This window comes from Tubulanus polymorphus, chromosome 3, assembly GCF_964204645.1.
Source record: "Tubulanus polymorphus chromosome 3, tnTubPoly1.2, whole genome shotgun sequence".
NCBI classification, from domain to species: domain Eukaryota; kingdom Metazoa; phylum Nemertea; class Palaeonemertea; order Tubulaniformes; family Tubulanidae; genus Tubulanus; species Tubulanus polymorphus.
The window spans coordinates 10,593,323-10,612,973 of NC_134027.1; the positions used below are offsets into that span (position 1 = coordinate 10,593,323).

The 19,651-nt window shown below is 39.1% G+C and overlaps 2 protein-coding genes across 2 annotated transcripts in view; both read left to right on the top strand.

The window, feature by feature from the left end:
* Nucleotides 1-137: 137 nt before the first annotated feature.
* LOC141902068 (uncharacterized) lies at nucleotides 138-7,876 on the top strand. The gene is made up of 2 exons (XM_074789710.1): nucleotides 138-275; nucleotides 7,436-7,876. The coding sequence occupies exons 1-2, from the start codon at nucleotides 138-140 to the stop codon at nucleotides 7,874-7,876; spliced, it is 579 nt and encodes a 192-aa protein (XP_074645811.1).
* Nucleotides 7,877-11,125: 3,249 nt separating this feature from the next.
* The window catches only part of LOC141902793 (pleckstrin homology domain-containing family G member 4B-like), a 46,741-nt gene continuing 38,215 nt past the window's right edge, over nucleotides 11,126-19,651 (top strand). The window contains exons 1-2 of the mRNA XM_074790690.1: nucleotides 11,126-11,156; nucleotides 17,503-17,676. Of these exons, the coding sequence (XP_074646791.1) occupies nucleotides 11,147-11,156; nucleotides 17,503-17,676 (184 nt within the window). The 5' untranslated portion in view covers nucleotides 11,126-11,146. The remainder of the gene's footprint in view (nucleotides 11,157-17,502; nucleotides 17,677-19,651) is intronic.

The window sequence follows — 19,651 nt, forward strand, 5'->3', positions numbered from 1 at the left end:
GAAATTATGATACCCGACAAAATTTATCATCACGTTGATGTGATTTAAACTTTATCTTAGATACTATGTTCGAAGCGCTTTTCTCGGCTCCAAATTACTGAAAACCGTTGTTAGTTTTCGTATTTTGAATCCGTGCGATGGGTAAAATTCAGTCAAGACATAAAGTGGCCGCCGAGGCTATCGATATTCTCGCTAGTCGATGTACAAGTCTGGAGCATATTCGCTCGGATTCGTTCGAATTTTTGGACGTAGATGTTGCCACTCCTTCTTATGATGTAAGTAGTAGGTGCTAGTCCACCATTATTATCTGCTGTATTATGTGCACTGTCACCTGTCGCTCTTTCACCTTTCACCTGATGGAGTAATTGATCAGGGAAAATTCAAATTCTATCTTGATTAACCAGTTACTGTAATTATCATCTAATAGGGTGTCTCGACATTGTCATTAGAAAAATTCTCAGATATGGAAACCATGTTTCTGTGAATGCATCTTTCTATTATACTTCGAGTTATTCTTGGAGGAATTATGACGTTTTAATTGTTGCCGCATATGGATTTTAGACGCTATTATGATCAATAAAAATATGCGCGCTTATTTTGCTGAATCACCACACCGATTGCTCGAACCTGTAAACTGGCTCCCCTGTGTGGCAGACGTCGCCGGTTACTAGTCTCTGAAGGATTGTTGTATGGATTTTGCTGTTGTCTTGAAGAAAAAGAAGCGAAAGACCTTAGATGTGAAATCTAATAATTCAATATGTACCGTGCTGTAGTTGCAACCAATGATTCCTCTGAGGGCAAATCTTTTCCACGGTTCGTGTATCCCTTTTAGGGTTATTATGTTTTACTGGCCAGGATTTGTGAAATATTTCGCAGTATTGACAGTTTCTTATGCTAGCCGAGTAATCTAACCTAGAAACAACTGTCTTGATAGTTATTCCGATATGCTCGTATAGACATGCATATAGCTTTTAAGGTATATATGTACTGATGGTCGACTGAATCATGTATTGATGTGATGTGATTATGCCGTGTGTTCAAGTGGTAGGCTATACGACAAGTCGTTGCCGCGCGGGTTCATAAACCCTTAAATTACTAATCCACTCCGCTACAGGGGAGGGAATTACAGTGCACACAATCTCTACCTTTATTGATCGCTATACCGGCTCAGAATCTTCTAAGAAACTCGTGACATATATGTATCGACTTGGCAATGGAGAAGTTGAGTCGGTGCAACTGAGAACCTGGCATGCCAGCTGCTGTGTCGCTAGATGGAGGCTGCCAAAATGTCGGGCATAAATGCAGGGTTCATAGCAGTCCTCAGAAGTCCTTGAAAATCCTTGGATGGGTCAATTCAAGGCATTGAATATCATGGATGGGCTCGAAAATCCTTTAATCATCCTCATGGTCCTTGAATGGCGTCATCGCCTCACAATGACATCTATGCTGTGCAGTACATCAGATCCTGGTATTGTTAGGTTGAGTCTGTAGAGACAAACTACTATATGCAGTGGAAATGCATTTCCAGTTTAACATTTAGATGAAATGCTGGGTCTATGATGAAATTCAGTCTTCATATCACGGATCGGACTTTATTGGACAAACTAAAGCTGAAGATATGCTCAATTCTTAGTTTGACTGTTCAAGACTTTTTCAATTATCTATGGATGGACCAAGTGAAAATTGGATAACGTTCATATCTATGGATACAATAAGAAATATGATCAATTTGACTGACATCTATAAAGAGCAGATATCTGAAACAACAACATATTCTATCATTCAAAATAAGTTCATATTCAATAAGCTTATAATAATATTCAAATGGGGTGTGATCAGAAGACAGTTCACAATGGCAGTATAGATTTTCTATGCTGTTTTCTTTTAAACTCTACCCTAACCTGAACCCTTTAGACAAGGCCATAAGCGTTGAAATTTTGTGATTACAAACAGTTGAAAAGTGTCTATCAGAATAGACGGTGGTGCGGACTATTTAGGACGGAGCTTCTGTCAAAATCGGCTTTTCGTTTTTCTATTTCCAACTGCTATGTATCCATTGGGCTCCGCATACCTTCATGACGTCGTTGAAAGGTGACCCTGTAATGAACCGCTGCTTATTGCCGGTGGTGACTAAGATTTATCGGAACGAATGAGGAGTCTCGATTTCTTTTTGCAATATCCAATGTACTGTAATGATGCTTTACTAAATCGCTTGTAACTGGAGCTGTGTATTTTCCAGCTCGCGAAGATCTGTACCCTTTTTCAATTGAGTATTTCATTTTCTTCGTGAAATGCATAGTCTTTATATATTTAGAAGGAATAGCGCGCGTCATGTCTGAAATTTCGAGGCGAATCGATAATTGAATCTCGGCGTACAGTAGAAAACAAGGCGAAGACGTTCGGCGATACATCAAAAGAAACCGTTCCTTACGCTCAACAAATGAAATGATTTATCCAGCTACCCACTCGTAATCTAAGAATAGCTGCGTCGAGTAATGAAAAAATATCCTGGTCTTACTCCGGTATCTAATATCCCGGTCTTACTCCGGTATCTGATATCCCGTTCTTACTCCGGTATCTAAAGCTAAGCATACACCGACAAAGCGACTGGAGACAACTAGTTGCTAGTGAGCGAGTACCCCCGCCGTACATCGAAAATCAAATGAAGACCTGCAACTGCGTGCTCATGCCGGTCACTAGGTCCATAGCGTAGCGCACACATCGACAGCAACTCAGATGTGTAATCTAGCAAATATTCTCAGGGCATCTCGAAACACGTGACAAATTGCTTTGTTTTAGTCAGTTGCAACCATGTGTTTTTGATTATGGAGCGCCCACATCGATGGATATGACTGCAACTGAGTACAACTAGTTGCTCAAAAGTAGAACATGGGCAACTGGCTGGAACTGGAGATAGATGGACGCTAACCAGTCGTAAGCTAGCTCACATCGACACGTTTGAGCAACTGATTGTATCATGCCAATTGCTGTCATGTGCCGAAAACTGCCCGGCAACTAGTTGTCTCTAATCGCAGTGTCGATGTAGGCTAGGCTGAATATTCCAACTGAGGATGGACGATCATCGAGGAAATGAGGAGATAGATCTTGGGTAGAGAGTTCGAATGTTGAAAATCCATATAAGCAAAAACAGTACAAATCTCATTTCTAAATAGCAAATACGTTTACTAGGTTGAGTTGTTGAATGGTTTTAGATTGAACCGCGTTGATGAAAAAAAAATAACTGAAATCGTCTGTGGTTCAGTGTCGCACAGGTTGGAGTCCCGGAGAACTATGCACGCACACGTGCAACGCCAAAATCTGGGCTACGGGCCTGGTCCGACGTTATTGGTTGGACCAAACAGGCACAGGCACAGGCCCATATGGCATGAGTGTGACCAGTTGTTCGGGGCCAAAACTTGACTTCTGTGATCGCAGCTTACATGTGGTTAGAACTTGTGGCACCGTGGACTGGCTCCTCATGAGTGAAGGACACGCCCTAACGCATTTATGTCAGCAATTTACTAATGAGAAATATTGGCTCGATTTGAATAATTGAAGTCTAGAAGAAACTACTAGGTCACTCATTGCCTAATCCTTCGTTCCTGCATGGATGCATCTCGGGTTAGAACTGGTTGGTATATGCGCATATTTGAGATATTATCGGATCAAATTCTTTTTTCGAGAGTTCACTCGAAAAGACAGCACGCTCCCATTTACATGTATAGTATGCTGGTAAAAGGTATGCTGATTGCTTTATCGGTTAACGTTTAATTGGTAATTATTGACACGAAAACAGGAAGCTTAAAGCTCCTGTAATCGATAGTCCATTCGATTTCGATATATATATATATATATATCGGAATTTTTCATAGAAACTCGTATTATATAAAAAGGTCGATTGATCTGTTCGAAGCGCGCTGATTAGTGATTAATTTTTAAATGGTTTTGCACGAGGCAGCGGTTATAACGTCCCCCGCGGCAGATGGAAAATGAATTCGAAATTGTCGGCGTGAATATTGGAAACGCCGGTGGTATGAAAAAAAAGCCGAAAGTGTGTGTTAATACTTTATTAAGTGTCATGGATGAGTGGGTGGCATGCTGTAAAATGTACATATATATGTAGGCTTATTGAAATAGAACGAAAATGGTACACGCCTTTTGTGCATTCCTATGCATCGGAATGCTTTCAGCCGGAATAACGAGGACCCTCTAAAATTAATTGATTAGACAGAAATGCAGCCATTGTCTTACATATCTGACTGAGCTCATCAATCCATGTTGCATTCCCTGTAAAATTCATAAGTTTTATCAACCATAATGCAATTCTGAAAATGTCAACAGTTCAGTTCGAACATGGCCTCCGAATCTTTCAATGCATTCGCTGAAATTTGTGAATGTACCCCTGTATAAAGGCTCCGGAAACCATGACTACTGGAAAAGTATCGGAATGATGTTTGTATGTAATATTGCATAATACATAAGTCAAATCGATAAACATGAATTCATGTTATTGGATTGCTGCCATATTGGCTTCGATATAACGTGACAGTCATATTTATTCATATCAGTTATCCATCGTATTTATTTGATTTCAGTATTCAATTACGCATCTCAAAATCTCGAAACTATGTGTGACACTTGGACCACGATCTTCGCTCAATTTTGGCTTGATTTCTTGTACATCCAAGCTTACTTTTCATATTTTTTGGAATACTCTTCAACGCTAAGTAGAGAAGATACCATATAAAATGAATGTACGATTATATTTCCATGGTACGCATGATGATGGCTAATAGTCTTTAGCTGGAACGTTACTCAAATATAAATATATGCGCTTCTATACACGAATCAAGATGAATATAGAATAGATATCCCAGAATAATTCAGCGAAAGATGAAAAATTCATGAATAAAAGTTAATGTGTATATATTTGAGAAACGTTTCGGTTAATGACTATTAGCCATCATCAGGCTTACCATGGACGTATAAGTTAGATTTATATGTCCTCGGATGTACTGAGAACAGAATAAATTTTCAGGATATTCATACAAGAATCAATGGATTGAGTGAGTGATTAAAAAGTTGAAAGGAGAGCTGATTGGTTACAGAATTTTTCATCTTCGGCTGAATTATTGCCGGATTTCTCTCTTATACTTAACAATGCGCTTGGTCCAGGTTCTTGGCAGGTTAATGATTTATAGTTCCTGTTTATAGTTCCATTTTTTGGCCTGCCATAAGCTGAGCCTATTGCTATAGAAATTGAGTGAATTTAAATGAAATAGTTTCCAGAGGAAAGGCGAAGATTATCTGAGGTATATATGTTCCTGCCATCTCCCCATCTGTGTTACTTATGAAAACACGATTTGTGTAAATCATATTAAGTGGTGAATTTTGGTGAATTCGGCACCAGCGAAGTACAATATTTCGTAAACGCCGAATATAGTGTGAACGCGGCTTATGAAAAGCAGACAGGTTGGCCAAAGTGTCCCTTGGGGCTCTTGTTCTGATAGATATCGATGCATCTTCATATACCAATCGTGCGAGAGAAAATAAATTTAAAAAACGTATTAACGAAATACCATGCACTGGGACCTGTGACAGCTTGTTAGATATTTAAAACGTGCATAAATTTAAAACTATCAAACACATAATGTATATTGAAGATTTTAAATAAATATGGCGTTATCATTTGTATGCAGTTACGCGAGGATATTGCAAAGATATCTTTGCGAGGTAAGCCGAAGTAATTGACGATTTTTTGTTGGTATGAATAGTTTATGTTTTCATGAATACTTAGGTGTCATTTTTGAAAGTGACACTTGTATATTCGATTCGTTACCCGATACTGTGTACGTCTAACTACGTTCAATTGCTTCCCTTGGGTAGAAGTAACATCGGAACTGCTGCTAAGCACCTAGCCGTCATCTACCTGACTAAGTTTCCTGCAATTGGTCCTGGATGAAATAAGGCAGCAACGAGGAAATTGATCTCGCCCTTATGATCATTTGCAATGAGTTCGAACTGAAGCAAGCCGGCATATTTTGATACGACATTTTCCGAAATCGATGGAAATGTTATCAGCTCGAATGACTGCGATCGACATTTTATGTCCGACATTTACGCAAACTGTTACAGCGTTTGCTTCATCAGGAATTCTAATTCTAACAAACAAACACATACTACGTGCGATGAATATGTCTGTCTTCTATGGACTTGATCGTACACCACGATTAACATCAGCCTGAACGACCATTTTGAATCGAATTGTTTGTCATTGAATCTGATTCATAAAACCGAGATCACACGACGACGATTTGGCCCGGGCCAAATTGGCACGGATCAGGCCTGAGTCAAATTTGGCCCATGCCTAATAAGCGCCCGTTAACACATTAATCACTCATTCAATACTAAACAATGCGTAAGGATTCATTTCTGGAACCTGTCATAATTCACATGCAGTAATTTGACCCGTGCTAAAATTTGGCTCGGGCTGGGTCGACGTTTTTGGTCAGCCCAAATTCGGCTTGGGCCAAATAGTGAACAGTTCTTCTGGGCCAAATTTGGCCCAAGGAGTCATTCATTATATTTTGTACGCATTAGGCAAAGGGGGGTAAGTGCAATTATGTACTGTTATGCTTAATGCATATGAAAAAATGGCTGATTTTGCGTATGTTGGTGGAGGGGCGTTGAAAAATTCAAATTTCATGCGCACGTAATAAATGAATGATTCCCGGGCCAAAAAGGCTTGAGTGATCGCGGCTTTGAAATGAAGCGCTGGAAGCTATTAGATGATCTAAATACCTGGGATTGGGAGTGTTGGTTGAACGTTACAGCAATTTTTCCGAGTGACTTTCCTGTTGTTTACTCTGTGACTCGATCTTATTTGCATCTCGGTTGAATTCGCGATCGAGATGATGCTCGCGTTGGCAATGATTCTTAGCAAATGTTGATTCGACAAATTAGGCATTTATACGAAAAGTTGAATTTAACTAAATCTAAAATCAAACACTCTTGGGATCTGTTCAAATTTGTTCATGTTCGTCAAAAACAGCTTTGGAATCTTTTTAAGTATTGGTTGATTTTTTTAGATAGAATTTATATTTCGCGCATCCGGCCCGTGCCGAGGGGCAGTTCTATTTCAAGAAAAGGGGCTTTTTCACCGTGAAAAGGGACACTTTCCTATTAACAATAGATAGATCTTAAATGTGATTCCCGCCAAATAGTAAATCTGAGTGCCTGAATAAATCATTTGAGAATGGATTACTTTTTACTATACAAAAAAGACAGTAACTGGGAAAATGGTATCCAAATTTTGAAAAAACCATGACCCGAATTTTTTTACACTTTTTTGACTTTTTGAAAGGCACTTTGATGAAAATTTTAGGGCCTCAGCACGGTCCTGCTAATTGTAAATAACTCTTTTATCTCTTTGCAGTTCTTTCGAGCGCCCGACGATGTCCCGAACGAATGGCCGTTCGAGCCCGGCGAGAAGATCGTGTTGCAAGTCTACAACTCTCATGTTACGGCGCCGATCGAGGGCGACGACGAACTCCACTTGTGTCTCGTCGAGGATCCACCGAACAGGAGATTTCGCGGATTAATCGTGCGTTTCGTCGGGTTCGAGGGCTCGACGACCGAACTGTGCGTACCGCGTGAGAAATTCAAGTATCTGTTCTCGCAGGATATCATGTACAATACGATACCGCACCCGCACGCCGACTTGGCGTTGCTCCTACGCGTCTCGCTGGCTTCCGTCGAGGACTGCGTGAACGACCTCGCCGAAGATATTATCAAAATTGCTCGTATACTTACGGACAAGGCCGGCTTAGATTTCGCAGTTCCTTCGATCCAACACGGTACGTATCTGATTTTTTAGACCGAAAATAATCGCATTCAGCCTTCTTGTCTTTTAGAAATAAGTAAACATGATATAGATATAGGATGACGTGCTAAAAGCGTGGTTGAAGCAAGGATAACTGCTATTGCATTTTTTTTAGAAAATCAGATGTCAATTCATTTTCCCGGCTTGAAAAGAAAATGAACTACAGTGTCAGAATCAACACAAGTTAATTCGTGTTGATTCTTTTGACGAATTGGTTGATTTTTAAGTAGAGAAATGATACACCTACGACGCCCACTAAAACGGTCGCTTTTGTGAATGTATCGAATGATCTTTAGAAGCTGGTGGTGCCATCTGTCTGTTAAACGCAACATCATTTATTTCACGATGTGGAGCTAGCTTTTCAATGAATTAGAGTCGAGCTTGCATCGAAAGGTTACCAGATTGTCTTCATTTCAATCCTTCTTATACACAGTGGAAAAATCTGAACTCCCCTTTCGTGATGATATGATATGGCATTATCCTTTTAGATGCAGACGTTTTTATCCAGCAATTAAACTCATTACTATGAAGTTTGTTTGTCCAAAGCAGGAAAAAAATTAATTTCAAGACTTAATGGACTTCATTCATCATTTTACTGCGCCATAAATGACATTGAAACAGGTTTTAGCTATTTTCGGTTATCCGAGAACTAAAACAACGGTAATGAGAAATGAAATGAGATGACATCAATTTTAGCTGCATCGATGTCATTTACTGTAATGATGGCTTATCCAAACTATCAATGGCTTGCGATGGTTTATCTTCAAATACCATCGAAACGAATCGCGATCGTCGAAGGTAATCCCCGAGAATTAGGTTCTTTCAGGATTTTATTTCAAATTAATTTGAATAGGTGAATAATTTATACCGGTAATACACAGTTTATTTTTTGAAACAGAAAACTAACAGATTCATTCAAGATCGGTGCATTTTTCCAAATTTGCCGGTGACATCTTCGTTCGTTCCGTTCTGTATCAATATTTTTCGTGATTTGATTTAGTTTATAGATTTCTTTTTAACATATGCACATACGTGTATCAGTTATCATTATCAATGTTATGTCAATAATATTTCAGCTATTCGAGTGTCAAACAAATACACTCAAAATTTGGGTCAAAAGTTCTGTTCAATTGGTGCTTGAAATTTTAAACAAATCATGAATATGTAATTTATCTAACGTTCACGAGATGGAGCCAGTAGTGTAACATTCTTCCAATGGATATCAGGTTGGCTACTGAAAAGTATAGAAAAAAATCAGGGAAAACACGTTTCTTTATCAGTACCGGTATGTGAATCATGAAATATGAATAAATCGTATCATTTTTATACCAAGTTATACCAAGAAATTTTTGCATTTCACTCGGGTAATTTTGTTTTATAACATGGAAAAATCAAGGAAAACTCGGGGAATTTGTAGATTCTGGTGGAAAGTGGCCAACCTGAATATTCAGCCATGTCACAGGGTTTGAGAATGGAGCCTAGAGTCTGGACCCCTGACTTCACGCGGGGATTACCATCGTGATGGTTATTATTCAAGATTGGATCGCCATTTTGATTTGGTACTGATTTTCTGTGTCTGAGATCTATGGAAAATATTCTAGCTTCAGGTTATGTATATACCCTGGGCATGATTGCCGCCTATAGACGAAATGATGGTATTCAGTGCAAATAATGGACCCAGTGTGCCACCTAATGTCAGGACTAAGCACTATAAAATCTGTTTTTTTCAGCAACATGACCTTGAAGATGTCCACATTCCTCAGGAGCGTGGTCGAAATTCAAATGTCGTTAATTTGATGAAATTTAGCTATTGAGCTACTGTAATGGGAACTAACTAACGATTTCAAGTCTTGAGTTCACGCCTGAGCCTGAGAACCATTGGCGCCTATGGCCTGTCTTTTCTATGTATGACATCTATTTGTAGTTACATGATGTATAAACATGTATTTATATTCTGAACTTGGACTCTAGTACGCGAAATTGGTAAATGAAACAGAAAATATGACCGGGGGGGGGGGGGTACTTCTGAAGGAGGCATGACCGTGACTGATAGTACACAATCATCAGCTAAGCTCTCATGTCGCGATGGTCGTTCTGCGCGGCGTTATAGTCGATATCCATTAAAAAAAAAAACCAATCATTACGTGGGGCAGCTGAATATTTTCCCCTCGTCATTCCATCGATATCCGGTGCCTTTGACTGTTGAGAAAACAATCCGCGCGCGTTCGTCGCATAATACAACGCCGCGATAATCCATCGATGTGTTCACGGCTGATTGAATATCGGCCATTAATTATCTTTCCATGGTAACCACGGCCGCAGCCACAGCCGTCGTCGTCATCGTTTCAGACATGGGAAGGTACTGCTGGTGGAAACTCGCGTCCGGGTTTTATAAATGAAACTATTTATAATATAAGCCTTTAGTGGGATTCATGTTCCGTGTTGCGCTGGAAAACTCGTCCGCCGGCGATGAAACTGTTTTCGCCGCGATGCGATGGATTCTATTCGATATACCGCGATGATGACTATTATCCGACCGACTACGCGGTGAAATGATGTTCATTCCTACTGCTGTAAAGATCGGCGATCGGTTTTCCGAAGGTTCTTAATTCGCTTTCGAGCTATTAGTCTTGGATCGTTTCAAACACAGTATAATGGCTGAAAGATCATTAGGGTGAATGCGGCATACAGCGTTCATTTTTTTCTGGATTTCTATGGAAACTATGATATGATATAGGGTTCAGGCTTTAAGTAATGGTAATGAAGGTAATAAAACAAAGGACACGCATCCGCAGCTATGAATTTTGGAATCTAACAACAAAGTATACTGAGATTTACGTCATGGAGGAAGGATTACAGATTACGACACATTCCGCGATATGATATAATAAGCCTTAGATGGTGCCCGCTGTCCTCATATTGAGTCGATATGTGATGAGTTCGGTCTGCGATATAATAACTTATAATCTAGACATAGCTTTGTCACTTGACGCAGTTTCTCAATGAGTAGAGTGGGTAGACTTGTGTTCTATGATAGCCACTGATGAAATAAGAATTTCGCTTGCTCGGAGGTTACGTAAGCAACATCTTATGGATATGCGCATGTACAGTTATGTAATTTCGCGAAGGATCCGGTTGAACTTGTGACTAGTTTCCAGTCAGTATTTCAGTTTCGTTTCACCGATTCGAAGAAGATCCGTGTCGATCTTCTTCTAGTGATTCTTTCTTCTTGTTGTAAAGGAACAAAGACTGTTCTAAATAAATATGTTTCGAGGTGAGTTGTCGGCATTAAATTCATATTGAATGATTCCACGTGCGAGTATGGATTTAAAGCAGATCGCGTCGAGTAATGTTGAGAATGAATTGGGATCCTTATGTCTTATATATTTACGAGAAAGAAATCTGTTGAAACATGACGGCTAACGGACCTTAAGCATACCTACCCAACATTGGTCAAAATTATTTCTTGCTTCAATGGAAATCAGCTCATTTCTTTCCATCAGGGGTTAAGTTGGTTAAAGATAAGCGGCAGATAGGTAGTTACAATGTACTTTTAATTGTCACTATGTCAACTATCCACTGGTTAACTCTAACCAACATTTCAGTAACTGACCCCTGGTAATTTTCAGATGTTTTTTTATCCATTAACTTTTAGATGAATGTTCCAATCCTTTTCCTCTTAGGTTTTGGCATAAAATTACAAAACCCTTTAAATGACAATTCAGTAGTCTAAAAGCGTCACTGAGCAAGCATTTCGTACTGATAGGTGCGGCGTAAGGCACTTAGCTAGCTAATTAATTGCGGTTTTATGACAGTGATGTGCATACCTCATATCCCCTGGTGTCTTTGATCTTAAGATCAATTGGTTTTATTCGCGATAGCTTAAGATAAGTCTTATTAGTCTCACACTTCCTGCCGAGGAGGTGCTACTATAGAAGCAATCTATTTTATATCGTGTTGTCTCGCTGAAAAAAAATTGGCACACTTCTTATTTTGATATAATATTTAAACTGTCTACTGTATCATATCAAAATGAAAAATTTGCCAATTTATTTCAGCGTCTCAATTTTTACTTGCTCTTTTATTGCAATTGACCACATATTTTGGTATGCTATTATAGGGATAATTTTCACTTTCTTTCATTACTTACAGCACATTCGAAAAAACGGGCTAAATGTTTGACTGAGATCTCTTCAAAACCTAATGAACATATCTGACCAGTTTATGGCCATAAAGTATATGCATGAATTGCAGATGTGCAGTTGCTCATAGGAAGAAAAAATTATGGTTTCACTTAGAAATCAAGAATTTTCAAAGTTACGAGTGTCTTTTTGGTTGCTATAGTGTTTGTCACTAATCCTAAACCACCACACAATGCAAAAGTGTCTTACTCTTGCATTTTTCAGTTCTTTTCTTCGGTTCAGTAGGATAATTCTTGCAGATCAGCAGTTGTTGTTTGGTTCTGATATATCAATGAGCTGCGTAATTAGGGCAGATTTTGAAAAAAATGATTAATTGCATTACAAGCATTTTTACTACTCATAGAATGCAGCACTGTGTGGCAACGCTACATTTTGACTATTCAATTCAATTGATGTTTTATTTTCATAAAATTTATCGGTGGAGTAAAATGATAGAAAGTCCTTATTTGGCTATTCCAAAACCTGCAGCAACATTGATCATCCTTACTCCTAGATACCCCTAGCCCTTATTGGGACTATATTCAGAGCTGCCAACTTTTCCTGATTTTCAGAATTAGTTTCTATTTCATGACAAGAAATACTGATTTGATTTGTTTGCTGCATACAGAAACATGCATGATGTTACCTAGGGTCTCACTGTTGATTTTGACATATTTCAATGAAATGTGACGGAAAAGAAATGAATTTGTTACTGATATCACTTTTTAGAGGTAGCAGCCCTATACATGTATGAATGAACAGTCTTTTTTTAAAGTAGATTTTCATTTATGTGGTACTTAGAATGCTGAGGGTAAGTGAAATAGCATCAGGTGCCCCTATGGCAATAATGTTCATAGCCACAGCATCAAAGCCCTAGGGCTTCTTGTTATAGAGTCTTATACACAGCCAATAACCAGTTTTTCATACTCTTGAGTATTGGCAGCTTAAAGATGATTATGTCTGCATGATGAGATATTTGTAATAGGTTATATCAGAGAATAGCTCGATATTTTTTGTTGGCAACAACACACTTGGCAAATCCTTATTGCGTAGGAGCTATCTACTGACGCAATGTGAAGAGAAAAATTTTGTTATTGGAGTTCTCATAAGCTGCGATCACACAGAGACGATTTGGCCCGAGCCAAATTGGCATGGATTAGGCCCAAGTCAAATTTGGCCCGTGCCTAATTAGAGTGCGCATCGACATGTAAACCATTCACTCGATAATTAAACAACGAGAAGTGTGTCACTTCCGGAACCAGTTGCAATCCACATGCAATAATTTGACCGGTGCTAAAATTTAGCTAGGACCTGGTCCAACGTTTGTGGTCGGGCCAAACAGGCACGGGATCATTTGGCAGCCGTGCGAACAGTTGTTCGGGGCCAAATTGCTTGTGCAATCGTGGCTATATTATCTGGTTGGTTATCTGATGTTTCTGATGTCAAATGAGTTCAGACGCCCCAGTCTGTACCAGGGCAGAGTGAGAGTTATTGTGAATTGATCATCTTGACAAAATTTGTCTCTGTGAAGATCGGCTCGCGACGTTGTTGACCAATTGAAGCGCAGAATGATGATCACATGATAGCAGCCACCCACCCATCGTTCTATTGATATCGACGGTGTTGATGTGGAAAAGATTTAAAACAAGAACCTGCCGATATAATTACCAGTAATTGCTCTTAATAACCATAATTACACGCGATTACAGCTTTGGTAGGACCTTTTTTTGTACAGAAATTATGGCTATAAAAATGTAGATAATTTGGGTTATTTGATTGGGACCATCTTGCAGCGACCAAGGTATTAAGGTAGCTAGTAAGGAAGGCTAATTTAGATAACAACTTAGTCAGTAATCTTAAACTTGTATCTGCTCCATACTTTGCCTGACATGATTTTTCTCGCTTTCGTACCTGGTAAATTTTCTTGCCATATTTTCGGAAGTTTCTCTGGCAAATTACCAAAATTATTTGCTACGGTCCCTTATGTCGAACGAGCGGCGGCCGAGCATCAAACTTAAAAAAACGAAATGTATAATTAGTTTTGACACACATAGCTAATGCCTAATGATAACATCAAGCATGAATTTTTAATCCGCCAAAGAAAATCGCCATATCAATTTCGCGCTGCGAAGCTAATGTTCCTAAACAATTCTGACAAAAATTGTCTGCATAAACTAGTTCGACCCCGATAATTACCGACATCCGATCTTCGAGAACTCTAATTCACGTTTCGGCTGTCAAACGAATTTACGGCCCGATCATAATCTAGATAGAAATGTTGGACAACAAACAAAAAACGATCATGGCTTAAAGGAATCGTATTCCCGAATAGGTGGTAAGGAAGCTGAGCCTCTCGGATATGTTAAGACAATGACTGCGATGTTTAGTTCGAGCCCTGTGAAGATGATTCTTTTTATGAAGGATATTACGTGATTATATGATAGCGATGTACGACTCACATTCTGAACTGGTTGCCGCTCAGCAGCTTCTTGAAGAGCATTACTGGACGGAATTTCGGTATTTGTTCGATTCAGAAAAGCAGTGCGATGCTTCAGGTATTAGCTTGAAAATATTCGGGTCAGGGATAAATCCTAGAATTTGAGAAAGGGGTTGCCAATGATCATAGGATAGTGGAAGGCGCGATGGACCTGAAGGGGATGTTTGGACCCTCCCCTAGAAAGTTTAGATGAATTAGATGCTTTCTGGTGCATTCTGAGCACTTACATTTTGATAATAATCAATGTAGTAATGTAATGATGAACTTTCTGTCAAAATGTTGAGCAATGTAGCATTACATTGACATGATACTGACTATGTTTTTGAAATAGATTTCAATAGATTTTGAAACAGGCACATTTGTATCCCCGAGACTGAAGGTTCAATGCAAAAATTTCATAGGTCCTCTTCCTGAAAATGTGCCCATTTTGGCATAATTCAGAATTTAATTAGGCTTTGCTGATTAGTGGATTGAGTTGAAAATGTTAAAATGGTGCTATAGAAAATGTAGACTACTAGATTGCGAAAGAAAATATGGCAAATATCTTCTTCAAAATCTTTCACAGCTGACTGATTTCTGAAATTAGATATTTGCTGATAGGACTGAAGGAAGTGTTCTTGCTATTTGAGATAGCGTATTCTCAAATGTCATATGATCGCGTGCTGCATCGGTAGCCGTAGATCAATGTAGCCCTATAAACAAAATGTGTTTTGTCGGAATTAATTTCGATGGAGTTCATTTCAGATGCAGTGTTGCTATGGGAGCTTTGACTATCAATGATTAGAAGTGTTTCCCGTGGTAAATTCCCTTGTGTTTTTTTAGTGCTGCTGTATTCCACTAGTTAGGTGAAGCTTGAGTGGTCAAAATCAGGGGTGGATCCAGAGGGTGGTTTGGGAAGAAGGGGGTTCGAACCCCCCCCTTTTCTGACCAAGTGCCCTTTTCAAAATCACAGGCACCCGACATTGATCTATGAGGAAAATTACACTGTACTGCTTAAAGCAGTTATGTGCACTAAAATTGTATGAATTGGACCTAAATTTCTGGGGGAGGACCCCTTTAAATGCATCTCAGCTCTGGCGCTCGCCAGGATGCAAACCACGACTATGGAGTGCCCTTTTCATATGAGTTGGACCCTCCTTTCATCCAGGATCCTGGATCGTAAATGATTACTCCAAGGGTGAGAGTTTATATTCAGAAACTTGAAGGAGTTCACGTCTATGGTGGCTGATTTGAGCCACACTTCAAAAATTTCTGTCGTGTGAGAATACTTTTAAGATAGGCCTATGTAAAAAATTTGTTATTGTGCCTCTAAGCCGTGATGAAAGATTTTTTTAGTATGGCCCGAATCAGCCCCCATACACATCTGACAGCTGAAAGCTATTCTATAAATCCCTTGTATTGCGTCATCGCGTCGCTCAGAATGTTGCTGAGGTTTTCAGATATCTGACTGCATTTCTTCAGCATTTGTCGGAGGATCAGTTTAGCGGTTAATTGATAGTACAAGAGTTAATTAGTGAAGCATCGTTAGTCTGACTAAATGAATCCAATCAGCTCGCTGTTCTACTCTGATTACTCCTGATGATTCTCGTAATAGATGACAATATCCCCCCCCCCCACCGATGTCAATGGTAAAGCTACTTGTCTCCAGAAATAAGAGGATATTTCGTATGCGAATGATTATGTAATTGCCATTATTGATAATAACCTTCTATAAAATAATCGTCTGATATCATCGGAAATTGGAAATGATTTAATAGGTCTAGTCAGTGGAAATTCTATTGAATTCTTTGGTGTGGGAAATTTTTCATAAAGCAGACCCAGAGTGGTAGGGCGTATCTCCCTAAAACAGCAGAGAAAATTCAGTAAAAATGCCATGTCAAAAGGATTCAAGCCCCAGAATGTGTAGAAACTTCAGGCAGTGCACTAGCGGCGTTTTTCACTTACTCGTTTCACTACTTATATTCACTACTTACTTTTTTGCTCAACCAGCCTTCATTACATATCTATAAGTTACGTTTTCAAATCTACTGGGAATTCTGGATACGTGCGATCTGGGAAGGTGGAGTCATCTTATATTTATGGCACAGTCATAAGATATGGAAAGAAGAAACCTGGTGATGAAATGAAGTAGTCGCGTTGCGTGTGTTTTCGTTTCAATGGTATGTCTTCTACTCGCTTTAAATTCCTGTAAACACACAGACACATTTTTTCAAAGTTGTCAGCTTTTTCCCATCTGCGCAACAAAAGCTCGGCGCGTAACAATGAATGATACATTTTGATGATAACAATTTTCTCGAGCACTGTCGAGAAATTCAAAACTGTTTCAACCATTGTTTCTGTAACCTAGTTGTCTAGATTTTTGTATTAATTGTAATATTCGTTCCATAATTCAACACGATATGGGAAGACAATGAATTACGCAAGATATGTAATGAATTCAAAGGATATTAAATCGAAATTTTGCATATACGTAAATCATCCGGTCGATTCGAAGTCAAATTCTTGAATATCGGCGGAATAGAAAATAAAGAGCTCGGGGCGGGATGGTCCGTAGCTTAGTTGTAGAAAGCAAACACCAGGAGTCGTTACGCGTTCAGCCTTTGTAACGTTGTTCGTGTTACCTTTCACAGCATATGCTCGAGCATTACACATTAGTTGTGAAGACTATATTGACCAGATTATCGACTGGATATATATATATATGTATACACTGCATTTGATAATATGCATTTAATTTGTGCGAAATTATGCGTAAAAACGGTGTTGATATGTGAATAATTGTATCGTTCCGGGAGAAACATGCATTTTGCCTGTATTTGTAATCAAAGTTACGACCATTAAGACCCACGGATAGAAAATCATGGATCCTTTGAAGTCTAGCGACGCGACTCCTTTTCGCTCGACGGTGAATTTACATCGTTCTTGTGTGTCGATTATTTTAGATTCGCACCGACGCAGCGCCAGCGCCAGTCCGAAGGAGGCACGTCCGGCGAACCGCGTACGAAGGCTGCTGGCCGCTTCGAGTTTGGACGACACCACTCCCCATGTCGAGGTGCCGCAATGCTTGAGTGACTTGAAAGATGATATCGTCAATTCAGGGATAGCAGTATTGCCAGGTAAGTGCAAAAGGTTGAAAAAGGTTCCGAAAGGTTAGAAGGTTGACTGAGAAATCGGCATATCCTCTGATATTGTACCAATCCACTTGATTTGTGCTTAAGTTCACATAAAGCTTCCCCTTGGAGAACGGTGGGTTTCGTGACTGAAAGTAATTTGAAATATGGAATATCAATGTGGAAATTACACCCTGGAGCCAAGAAACAAAATTGCCTTCACATCTCAGTGGTGTCTGAAAAATCATTTTGATTTATTGTCAACATGGTACTGTACATTGGTTTTATGCTGTTTTCTTCTGCGCCTTACTACTGCTACGCTATACTTATTCGTCGTTGATAATGAGCTGACCCGAGTTGAAACCTTTTGTTTTTCACCCATGATAAACTTCCCGGTACTAAACGGTTTATAAGGTCATGACAGTGACAAGGTGAATTTTCTCTCGGGCCACTATTTCAATAGGATCATTATAGCATAAACGCATGAAAATAACTGTCAAATAATTGTAATTTACGATGACCGTCTCGAGCTTGACAGCTTAGGACATCATTTGTGCAGTTCGTCCTGTTTATAGGTGGCAAGATACGATTTTGTTGAATATTTTAATGATAATTCGTATAACGCAATAAACCGAGGAATCATAATCCTCCGGGCTTTACCATCCTGTATACGTGAATAATTGCAATTTAAACTCCCAGTCAATTAATACCAGATCTGAAGGTTTATAAATATTGACTCAATAACCAATAATCCCAATATTATACAATGGATTGTCGAGGTTCTACTGAGAATATAGCCACAAAGAGTTGAATTGAATACCGGATTGTACTTCACAATAATGTAACCAATATTGGGCATTCCCATTTTGTTGCCCTCTTGCTTTGAACTTGATTCAAGACGTCGATAGTTAGAAATGTATTATTACAATAGGCGATTCGCCCTCTCAGCCTTTTCAGTATTTAGATAACATCTATGGTAGCGTTGTTTTCGGAACAATAACGCTCAAAGTATGAGTTTTCTCTCATATGTTTATTCATATTCTCATTGCTAGCTGTACGTACTCTACTGCTAGACGTTGAAATGAGACTATTAAAAAGAGAAAGACGAATATTATTAAAACCGTGGTGTTGGTGGTGTGCTAGGAATTCTTTCCTATTATTATTCCGCTATTAGAATACTCCAGACTATTTTTAGCGGGGAGATCTGCTGTATCGGTTGTGTACATGAAATTGAAAGCGCCGATACCTACATACATGTTGTAGATTTCTTTCTTTTATCATCAATCTTGTGTTGTTATCACTTTACTCTACAAAAAAAATGTTCAATCTAAAGAAAGAGTGGTGTATTTTCACTAAATATATGGTATATGGGTTCCAGGGGGCTGGAAGCAAAAGGGGGCTCTCTTCATTTGAAAAGGACACTTTTTAGTTGTGGCGGGTTCCCTGGCGAGTGCCACAGGCTCAGTGTTTGCAGTAGGTCTGAAAAATTTGGAAATTTCAAGTACACTTAAATGCAATTTTATTGCATATTAGATCAAGTTCAGTACAGGAGGAGAAAAGAAACCTATATTGAGTGGATTTTCAAAGGGGCACTTGGTCAGAAAAGTAAGACCCCCTGAACCCCTGGATCCACCTGTGGGTTCTTTGTTCAAACTCTAAATTGAGTACAATGTTCTTGATATCGCAAAATATTTCTCAATACATTATAAATCCCATTCAGTACATAAAGATATCTTGAGAGCGGTGGAAGAAGAAAAGAAAAAAAGCTCCGTTCGATATATTAGTCTAATTGTGGACACTTCTACGACCGAATTGAACTCTAAAGCGAAACTAATAAAACTCTCTCCGGATTAAGCACTTTCAACTGTTGCGAATTAGCAAGTTATAGCAAATTGTTTGTCATTATTTCGTGCACGAAAAAAAATCGAAGAGCACCTAAACATATGCGGGAAAAAATATCCATTCACTGCACTCCATCACG

Bases quoted from the DNA above. Each gene is read 5' to 3' on its own strand.
- LOC141902068 (XM_074789710.1), top strand. From the start codon at position 138: ATGGGTAAAATTCAGTCAAGACATAAAGTGGCCGCCGAGGCTATCGAT. The intron at 276-7,435 runs GTAAGTAGTAGG...ATCTCTTTGCAG, and splicing joins TTGCCACTCCTTCTTATGAT to TTCTTTCGAGCGCCCGACGA.